We start from the raw sequence: 11774 nt of genomic DNA on the forward strand, positions 1-11774 counted from the left end.
ATTGGAATATTAATATATGGTATACTATATAATATGTACTTAAATAATCACTGTACTCTTTACTGTATTTATAAATTATCATACATATTACTAAGTAATAACTAAGTAAGTAATATTACTAAGTAATAACACAAAATATTTCATCTTGTGTTGTCATCACATTATTTTTCTTGTGTATTTATCACATCACCTTTGACATAATGCTTTCTCTCATGTCCACCCTTTCTATGTGAACCACTTCTCTCATGTCCTCATTGCATGACAAAACCATTTTGCTCATGGATCTTTGAGTTCAGATCATGAAAGATGGAAGAAAAACCTAAATGTGTATCATGTACGTATCATGTATTGCCACTCAGGTCCTCATCACATCACAAATCCATGTCTATCATCACTTCTCATCATGCCACAAAATGATTTGTTTCATGTTCTCATCAACTCCCGCAACATGTCCTCTTCACCATCTACAATTATCTCATGTTCTCATTGCGCGTCATGAATTTTTTCTCATACCCTCATCGCCACCAACATTTCTTTCTCTCATGTCCTCATCACTTCACAGAATTTCTCTCATTTTTCACCAGCTATAGTTGTTTCTCGCATTTCCTTGTCACGCCACAGACCTATGGCATCATCACATCACAAAATTATTTTTCTCATGTTCTCATCACATTTTCTCTCCTATCCTCAACACCACATGGAATGGTTTCCATCATATCCTCTTCGCCTCCAAGAACATTCTTTCTCATCTGTGCATCACCACCTACACTATTCTCATCACAACCTAGAATTGTTTCTCATGTTCTCATCAGTTTCTCATGTTCTCAGGTTTTTGTTTCTCATCTGTCATCATCCCATCACATACGTCCCTGATGTTGTCGTCACTTGTCAGAATTACTTATTTTTATGTTGTCAAAATGATTTATTTCTCATATTCTCATCACCACCTACAATTGTTGATCTCCAAATCACGTGCCATGAACATTTTTCTCATATTCTCATCACCACCTGGAATTGTTGATCTCCAAATCACGTGCCATGAACATTTTTCTCATATTCTCATCACAACCTAGAATTATTGATCTCCAAATCACATGTCATGAACATTTTTCTCATATTCTCATCACCACCTAGAATTGTTGATCTCCAAATCACATTCCATCAACATTTTTCTCATATTCTCATCACCACCTATAATTGTTGATCTCCAACTCATATTCTCATCACCACCTAGAATTGTTGATCTCCAAATCACGTGCCATCAACATTTTTGTCATATTCTCATTACCACCTAGAATTGTTGATCTCCAAATCACTTGCCATCAACATTTTTCTCATATTCTCATCACCACCTAGAATTGTTGATCTCCAAATCACGTGCCATCAACATTTTTCTCATATTCTCATCACCACCTACAATGTCTTCATCACCTCCTATAACATTGTCTGTCATATCCTCATCACATCACCACATAGCATTATTTCATAGATCCTCATCACGTCACAGAACTATGTCTCTCTTGTCGTTGAAAGTCATGTCCTCATCACACCATAAATTGTTTATCACATGTCCACCTCACATGCAATAACATTTTCAACATATTCTCATCACAATATGCAATTGTTTTTCTCATGTCCTCATCACCTCACAAAATGGGTTCTCTCATATTTTTTTCACCAACTAGAATTGTTTCCACCATGTCCTCATCACCTCCGATAACATTATCTCTCATGTCCTCATCACCGCCTACAATTGTTTCAGTTGTGTTCTCATCACCTCACATTTCTCTCATTTTCTCATCACAACTTGGAACTTTTTCTCTTGTCTTCACTACCTTTCGAAACATTTGATCTCATGTCCTCTTGACTTTACTACTACACTCGTGTTTCCATCACCTCACAGAAATATTCCTCTCAGGTTCTCATCACCTCATGTCAATCTTTTCTTACATCCCTTTGTGTTTCAGCCTTTTTATAACCATAATGTGCTTTCTTGGGGAGCCTTAATGAAAAGTATATTACAATACAGTTGAATACAGTATAGCACACTATAGTACAGTACCATCAACATCATGTATTCTCATCCCCCCTGCAGTTTGACATGCAAATCATGCTGAGCAGAGCACGAGTGCAGCAGCAGCACCACCGCAGCTGCCTGAGAGAACTGCAGCTTTACAAATAAACACACCCACATTCACACAAACAAGTGGAGGCTGTACCTTTTAATCATGCATAATATACCCCTTGGAAATACAAATACTTTGCATACTGTATACAGTATATACTGTATACTCTGGACTCTGTGAGTATTTCTATTCCCATTGTTGTTCTAAATAATGCATGGCAGCATATTGGATGCCAAAGTGTGTGTTGATGTTGATGAAGAAACATGTTGTTGCTGCTCTTCTACAGTCAATACTAAACATACAGTACAGACGGACATTTCAAAGAAAACTCTACAAAGATTTTTTTAAAAAAAAAAGATACGCCCCTCCTTTTCCATTTCGTGTTAAGACACATCTTCTCCAAAAGACAACCCCCCCCCCCTTCTCCACGCCTAATTCAACATCAGCTCACCACCACAGGGATTTGGCTGTGTGGCTCCTGTGGTTGCTAGGCAACACTGACAAGAAGCCTGCCTCCTCCTCCTCCTCCTCCTCCTCCTCTTCCATGGTGTGTGCGTGTTTATACGCGTAGGAAATGGCTGTAATGTTTTATAACACGTATGATGACACGCGTGACTAATTTAAACTGCAGTACACATTTACACCCCTGATAGCTTAAAAAAAATATTGTCATTTTTTTAGGGAATTACCTAAAAATATCACAGCCTCCTCATACATATTGTTTGCATTTTTTTTTGTTTTTTTCTAGTAGAGTAGATTCTGCTTGTTATGTTACTTATGTGGCCATTCAGCACTTAAGAAGTGTTTTAAGAAATAACAATACAAGCAAACGGTGTTATGTTATCCTTCTAGAATGCTATCTTTGGGCCTTGTTCGCATGCTACCAAGGCTCTGGTTGAGTTAGACTCTGCCCCCTTGTGGCTCACAAATGAGGTGGTTTCAATTACTAGCTGGCCTAAAAAAAAAGATTTCAAAAAAGAGGCCTTCTCATGGCACTCAATAAGTAAGCCTGGCGCATTTGTCTAATAAAATACAATAAAATAAAATAATTAAAAATATCATAGTCATAAAAAAATACATATTTATATATTTTTTAATTCTATTAATTATTATTTTTTATTATTTTTTGCTTGCCTAATAAAACAAATAAATCTTTGTTTTTCAGAGTTGGACTTGCTAGTGAATCCAAATTAGTTTCATCTTGAGGTCACAAACAGATGGTTGGATATTTTCCTTCCGGATTTTGTGACAAAAGAATCCATGGTTCCATTTATCACAGCAAGTCTTTCAGGTCCCGAGTTGTTGTGGGGTCTTTTGTGACCTTTTAGATGAGTTATCGCTGTACTCGTGGAGTCATTTTGGTTGGCCGGCAATTTCTAGTGACGTTCACCACTCTTCTATGTTTTCTACATTTGTGGATAGTGACTCTCACTGTGGTTTGCTGGAGTCCCAATTCTTTAAAATGGCCTTATAACCTTTTCTAGATTGATAAATCTCAATGAATCTAATTGAAGTTGAATAAGTGATTATTTTTCACACAGAGCCATATAGGTTTGGATCCCCCCCCCCCCCCCCAATAATAAAGTTTTCATTTAAACACTGCATTTTTGTTTGTTTTTCAGCAAAAATATAAAAACTCAGGAAGGAAATTGCAATGTATTGTTTTGATTATTAATTTCATACATTGTGCAAGTATCCCTAACGTGATGATTAAATAGTGAATTCAATTTAAAGTGATAATGAGCACATTCACTTCCATTAACCTGCAGCATTTATGTTAATGTTTTTTGTATTAGCATTTGAAATGAGGCAGGTGACAATATAATAATAAATTACATAATCAAAAAGTGCTCTTAAAAACAACAGAATGTTGTTATTTGTACTCTCCAATGAAACCTGTTTTCAAAACACTGTACGGTGCTGAAGAGCTGATAGTCATAGAATCAAACGGTGATGCATCAAAGCTCTTCATATTGTGATATGAAAAGTCTTTATTAAAATGAAAATGATATGTAAAGACCACGACTAATTTATTCCACTCACAAGAGCGAGGCACCCGTCCGCTGTAACAATATTACTGTAACATAAATGCCTTTATGCAGAATGATTTGCTTCATTTCACATAGCCCACTATAATATAATATTCTAAACTTATGATTAAAAACCTCATCAAAACCGTGTGTACCAACGCCAGGGGTCAAGCCGCAACGCTCATCCAAAGTGATGTTGAGGTGTCACATGGCACCTCCTCTATAAATAAACAGTACGTAGAGTCAGACATGACCAAAACACGTCATACAAGGCAATGATCTTCTATCTGTTCCGGGGTCAAACTCTTGCGGTTAATTAAGTGTAAAAAGAAGTCGACTACTGTAGGTTTTTAGTAACCTATATCTACTGCGCCATGTGGGCATACAAATAAATACCCATGGCAAAAGACACCCATAGATTCCCTCCGCAAGGCATGCTGGGTAGTTTGTGCTACCGTTTCTTGTTGTATTTTGCTTGATTGTAAAATATGTTGAGTAGAGCATATTTTGTTGGACTGCCCAGCATGCCTTGCAGGCAAATAATAGTTGCTTCGTCATCACCCGCTTAGCAGTAGGAGTTGATTCATGTGACGCGGTAACTTGTAGCTGTGGATGTGTTGTGTTTTCCATACGTTGCACCGTGAGCAAGTATGTCATTCTGTGTGATGACTATAAAGTATGGTGGTATTTTGGTATATTGATGGCGTTGGCTTGGTTCGCCACTCGTACCCTTCTGTGGTGGAAGAAAAAAAAACACAAAAAAACACAAAAAAAGAAAAAAAAGAAAAAGCACATTTTGTTTGCAGAAAACTATGGTTATCATCACATTTGTTCACCAAGCTGACCTCATATGTTTTATTTTTCCCCGTGATCAAGTGGGTCTTATTACAAATTTTACAACCCGAGGGGCGTTGGGTTTTTGGGTCACTGGTAACAGTAGCTGGGGTCAAAAGGTCAAAGGTCAACATGTGACCCGGTTTGATTCAGGCACACCATGTAAAGCCATTAAAAGTCTGGTGTCCAAACCTTGAAAACCGAAAACTACGGCGAGTGAGCTGTATAATGCATAACGAGGCCGCGATCACCTTACAGTGCTGGCCAGGTTGCCACGGCAACAGCACATGCATAATTGAATGGCGGAGCGAGTGTGACTGGAAGGCGGCTTAGGCTGTCGCCCGCTTTCAGATGGGATTAAAAGACGCTGGCAAATCCATGGCAAACACACCCATGCGCACCCAGGAAGGGGCGGCACGGCCACGTTGTGCCCCATAATGTAAGAAGCCGCAGCGGGGCTCTCAAATGGCGGCCGTGGAGCCGGGTCAGGCCAAGCCCCAGAAGCGGGTGAGGTTCCGCGTGGCCTCGGGGAGCAGCGGCCGGGTGCTAAAGGAGATCTTCAAGGACGAGGGGCCTTGCGACTCCCTGGACTCGGACTGCACCAGCAGCTCGGATGCGGAGCGGGCCAGCACGCCGTCCACCAGTGGGGACGGACCCCTCTATGGTGGATACCTGGGGTCCGAGCTGGATGACAGTGAGAGCGAACCCGACGACCTCTTGGTGTACGCTGGGGCCACCAAGGACTGGACGTTCACCTCCAAAAGGGTCAACATACTCAGCAAAAACGGGACTGTGAGGGGGGTCAAGCACAAAGTGAGCGCAGGTCAGACGCTCTTTGAAAACCTCCCCAGCAACAGCGTGAGTCCATTTCGTTACCTCCACCAAGGAAGATTAGCATAGAACTACTATTGCTTTTACATATAAGAACTGTGGCCCTATGGAGATTTGGATTCTATTAGTTGTCAATGAGACCAGGGTTCGATTCCACCCTCGGCCATCTCTGTGTGGAGTTTGCATGTTCTCCCCGTTCATGCGTGGGTTTCTCCGGGTACTCCGGTTTCCTCCCACATTCCAAAAACATGCTAGGTTAATTGGCCACTCCAAATTGTCCATAGGTATGAATGTGAGTGTGAATGGTTGTTTGTCTAAATGTGCCCTGGGATTGGCTGGCCACCAGTCCAGGGTGTACCCCGCCTCTCGCCCGAATACAGCTGGGATAGGCTCCAGCACCCCCGCGACCCTTGTGAGGAAAAAACGGTAGAAAATGAATGAATGAATATTACTTTGTCTCATTCTCATAGACACAATCTTGTGTATCATCTTGTCTCATGAACTGAGCTTGTGACACCCTTACTTACTTTTACTTCTAGAAGTACTTCTATAAATTCTTCTACTTTTACTTCATTCATTCTTTTTCTACCGCTTATCCTCACGAAAGTAGTGGGGTCTTTGTGTGACAGGCGGGGTACACCCTGGACTGGTGGCCAGCCAATCACAGGGCACATATAGACAAACAACCATTCACACTCACATTCATACCTATGGACAATTTGGAGTGGCCAATTAACCTAGCATGTTTTTGGAATGTGGGAGGAAACCGGAGTACCCGGAGAAAACCCACGCATGCACGGGGAGAACATGCAAACTCCACACAGAGATGACCATGGGTGGGATTGAACCCAGGTCTCCTAGCTGTGAGGTCTGCGTGCTAACCACTCGGCCGCCGTGCAGCCCCACAAAGTAATATTAATACTTTGAAAAAGGAGCATGAAATATATGCATATGCCAATATTTAGCAATCCACTAATTTAATTTCTACTATATTACATTCATCTGCACTCTGTGTGTATGCTACTGGCCCCGTCTCCACCCACCGAGACAAAGAGACCGTGTGACTGACAAATGGCGCTGTTCTATGGAACAAAGGTGCCAAGGTGCTGAGGCGGGGGACAAGGAAAACTAAAAAATATTTGAGTTAATTTTCATCTATGGTGTGAGTTTTGGTCCTTTAACATGGAACTCCAAGATGGCCTTTATGTACCATGCTGTTACTACGACACATTTTGGTGCAACTGGAGATAAAGCTGCACATTCATGAGTAATCTGTTGGCCTCCCAATGACATTTGTTGTCATTTCCTCCATGAATAATGGATGGCTCTTAATGATCCAATCAGACACCATGCAGGAAGTGGTTATCTATGAATTGGAGCCTTGGCAACAGGGTTGCATTCAAGTTTCAACTTGAAGACCATTGTGTGTGTGTGTGTTGTATAAAGTTAGTTGTGTTGTGCGGGAGCAACACAACGCTGCACAGGATACACGCTCCCACGAGAGGACGAGGTCATTGTAGAATTAAAGATTCATGATAGATTTGCTTAAGTGTGTCAAGGAAAAAAAAACCTAATCAGGTTAATGAATTCTCAGCACTTCACTTTCTAGTCACCTCGCGCACACAAAGAACAGGCTGTTGTTGCTGCAGGTTTGCCTGCAGAATGGAGCAAACAATGCGGCTGTACACTTGATTAGGGAAGATTAGCTTTGGTTTGAGCGGGGCGCTGTAATACGCATCAGGTGAGAACTCAACACACGAGGAAGCAACAATAGCTTGAAATGATCGCCTTTAGAAGTATTACACATCTTTCTTGGAAATCATCAAAGTACGCTTTAAGTCAGGGGTCTCAAACTCAATTTACTTGGGGGCCACTGGAGCTAGGGTCTGGGTGAGACTGGGCCGCATCAGGTTTTCCAAAAAAAAAAAAAAACGCATTTATTAAAAACAGAAAAATGAATAAAGTTTGCTTTGGTTTCAATTTTCTACAAGAAAAGCTCTGATAAAACATTCCACTGTTCTCAAATATCTTACTTTTTATTTTTCTGCACAAAATAAGATGAAAAATAAAGAAAATCAATCAATCAGTAATAAATAAATATAATAATAATAATAATAATTTAAGAAAGCACATATAGTTGGTGGGTAGGCAAATGATTTTTTTTTCAGATTAAAATGAACAAAGCATTATTAGAGCCCTGTAGACATGACAAAACACGACTATAGTCACATTTATACTCTTTTTATTTACAACATATTGCGCAACTGCAGGGTCTTGAGACACATGCTAACTCGCAAACTAGAGAGCTAGCGACCTAAACGGTAGCCTTCAAGTTATTTCCTTTAAACTTAAATAGCCAAAAACTTACCACTTACCACACGGATAGGGAGGATAACTATTAACAGTTATTTAACCTTTAACATGAACATTAATTAAATGTAATAATTTTTTTCTGGGTACATGATACCATACAGCATCCATATCAAACTAACATTAAACTTTCATATCAAGGGGGGCCTCAAACTAGTGTCCTGCGGGCCACATTTGGCCCGCGGGCCGCATGTTTGAGACCCCTGCTTTAAGTTGGTCATGATTCAAAACCTATAGGGTTCTTGTTTTGCCATAAGAGTCAATGAATGTGAATGATTGTTTGTCTATATGTGCCCCGCGATTGGCATGTAACTAATTTTCAAGTGTCCGCAAGGCTTGCTGGGTAGTCCTGCCACAACAACAAAAAAAATGAACTCTGAACTTTGGCTGTCAAGAGTATGTCAACATCCCTCTTTGTTTGCTTGCCTGACAACCTCCTCAATATATTTTAGCAATCAAGCAAAAATGTGACATACACAGTGAAATGTTGGGAGTACCACAAGTTACCTAGCATGCCTTGTGGTGAGAATATATGGGTGCTATTTTGACATGGGTATTGTGTGCTGACATTTCCCGTGTGACGCAAGTCCAGGGTAAAATTGGAAACACCCAGTGAGCTGGTCTGGGGTCCGCAAGGAATGTCACACCGATCATCCTCACAGATTAAACAACCAATAGGGTTCTTGACCTCAGCTGTCATTTTGGGCTGGATGGTAACCCCCCCCAAAAAATCACTATGGTTCATACAAAGTGATAATATAAAATCTCCATAGGTGGATTTACTGCTGGAATTTGGGCGTATCGTGATCTACACCACTAGTTTCCGCGTGGTGAGAACCACCTTCGAGGGCTGCGAGCTGGTACGGAAGATTTTCCAGAACCACAGGGTGAAGTTCGTGGAAAGGAACATCGCCCTGGACGGCGAATACGGCAAGGAGCTGGAGGAACGCTGCAAGCGAGTGGGAGAGCCTCCATCGCTTCCTGTGGTCTTCATAGACGGACACTACCTCGGGGTCAGTACTGGATGTCGCTATTGGATGTGTGTTGGGTCCCTGACCGGGATTCTAACCCATAATGCATAATGGGGCTGTAGCGTGCAGTGTTTGTCAGCATTTTCTTTTCTTTTTTTCAGGGTGCTGAGAAGATATTAGACATGAACGAATCAGGAGAGCTGCAAGACCTCCTCACAAAAATTGAGGTTGGTTGTCAAACATGACCAGGGTTCAATTCCACCCTCGGCCATCTCTGTGTGGAGTTTGCATGTTCTCCCCGTGCATGCGTGGGTTTTCTCCGGGTACTCCGGTTTCCTCCCACATTCCAAAAACATGCTAGGTTAATTGGCCACTCCAAATTGTCCATAGGTATGAATGTGAGTGTGAATGGTTGTTTGTCTTTATGTGCCCTGGGATTGGCTGGCCACCATGTTTGGCGGCATACAGTATAGTACAAACAGACTGAAAGTCCTAATATAATAAATGAACGCAGTAGCCAATAAAATGGAGACCAAAAAAAAAACACATCAATAAGTGAGTGTCAGTGATGGCCTCTCATTGATTCTGCTTCCAATACGTTTATTCTCTGCGCATTAATATTACATAACGTCAGTGGCGGAGCTACAGGGTGGCAAGTGGTGGCCGTGGCCACCCCTGGTCATTGTCCGGCCACCCTGCTGTCTATGTAGACAATTTAAGTATCAACTTATTGGTAATTGTAATGGTTTTATTTCATTTGAACATGCATCAGATTACAATTGAATGCATCCCATAATCAGTTCACAGTTCCACATGTCCAAAAGGAGTAGGAAGAAGCAAAGCTTATTAAATCCTACCCCTCCATCTGGTACTTTTACAATCAGTAACTGTTACATTTGTTCACTTCCTGCTTTTCTAATATAGTTTAATTTTTTTTATTATTTTTAATTTTTTTTATCACGTACCAAAGTACTCGGTGATATGAGCATCCAATGCCATAATGGGTACCATAGTGCGTGTCAATATAGTGATATATATAGCACATCATGACTGGTTCAAGACTCTTCATCCTTGTATTTAGCAAACATCAACTGCTTGTATTGTTTCTTGAATTGGCTCATCGTTGTGCATTGTTTGATTTCCTTACTCAATCCATTCCATAGTTTGATTCCACATACTGAAATGCTATGGCTAGCATAACGTAGTCCTAGCATAGAAGTGTTTCAAATGTACTTCTTCCCTGAGATCATATTTCTCCTCTCTTGTAGAGAAGTATTGGATGACATTTTTAGCTAATTGCTTATTTTTAGCCTTATGCATTATTTTAGCTCTTTGAAGATGAACTATATCAGCAAGTTGAAGTATTTGTGATTTTAGAAATAAGGAGTTAGTATGTTCTCTGTTGGCGGCATTATGAATTATCCTTACTGACCTTTTTTGCAGTACATTTAGCGAGTGAAGCCCCCGTTGGCCCCCAATGTGAGAAATAATGACGAATATATGTCTCCACAACTGCATAACCTATTTGTATATACGTACATGTATGATTACACTACATATTTTGTAAGATTGTGTAAAATACTCACATATTTGTAAGGCGTTCATGGATGTGTCCTCCCTGCAGCGGGTGCAGCACCCCCAGACGTGCCAGAGCTGCGGGGGCTTCGCCTTTATCCCGTGCCCGACGTGCCATGGCAGCAAGATGTCCGTGTTCCGCAACTGCTTCACGGATTCCTTCAAAGCCCTCAAGTGCACTTCCTGCAACGAGAACGGACTGCGGCCTTGTGGGAGCTGCAGCAAGTGAGCATGTCAAGTGCCTGAGACCCCCCCTTACTCACCCCCCCTTCCTTTTCTTCCAAGGCTCTCCATACTCCACGGCCATTTGTCGTAGACAAAAGACACAACTTTGTAATAAATCATTTTGTGCAATTGCTCCTTCCATGATTTACGCTGATAAAGATGGAGGAACACATGGCTACTGTTAGTTTAGTTTATTGCAGAAATCACATACAAAACATGACATTAGTATTTTCTCATGCTGTTTATTTTAGCAGCCAACCAATAAGAACAAACCATTTTTATATTATAGCGGGAGTCCTTTCAGTGCATTCACAATACTGTTCATTTCTCACAGCGTTAATGAGAATGCTCTCTGCATTCACAGAACAGTGCAAATACTTTTGGATGGAACCGCACTGCTTGTCTCTCGGCAAGATAACAATTGTGGATTTTTTGTTTGTTTTTCTACACAAGGTGGCATATAGAGAAGGCTCGTGTCTCAGCACTCAGGGAATAGTATAATCCTTTTCTTCGTTTGTCTCAGCATCCAAACAATAAGATGAAAAAGCTTTTTTTTTTTACACACAATCATATCTTAGCGTGAATTTGAATCTCTCAGTAATTCATTGAATCATAAAAATATTTTGGATGCACAACAGTGCTAATGCGAATGCTTGTCTCTCAGCATACATCCTAATAAGATAACAAAAATAGCATTAATGCGAATGCCCATTTCTCAGCATCGTACAGAGATATCATTTTTGCACAAATACTGTGAATGAATGTGAAGATTTGTCTTGGGGTGATTGCTCGCTTCTCAGCATTCACAGAAA

At 40.8% G+C, this 11774-nt stretch overlaps 1 protein-coding gene across 1 annotated transcript; it reads left to right on the forward strand.

Annotated features, from left to right (window-relative positions):
- The first annotated feature begins 5434 nt into the window (after positions 1-5434).
- Positions 5435-11059, forward strand: grxcr1a (glutaredoxin and cysteine rich domain containing 1 a). The gene is made up of 4 exons (XM_058076653.1): positions 5435-5848; positions 8965-9204; positions 9324-9389; positions 10787-11059. The coding sequence occupies exons 1-4, from the start codon at positions 5456-5458 to the stop codon at positions 10964-10966; spliced, it is 879 nt and encodes a 292-aa protein (XP_057932636.1). The 5' UTR covers positions 5435-5455; the 3' UTR covers positions 10967-11059.
- Positions 11060-11774: the final 715 nt, after the last annotated feature.

This window comes from Doryrhamphus excisus, chromosome 6 (genome assembly GCF_030265055.1).
Source record: "Doryrhamphus excisus isolate RoL2022-K1 chromosome 6, RoL_Dexc_1.0, whole genome shotgun sequence".
Taxonomy (NCBI): domain Eukaryota; kingdom Metazoa; phylum Chordata; class Actinopteri; order Syngnathiformes; family Syngnathidae; genus Doryrhamphus; species Doryrhamphus excisus.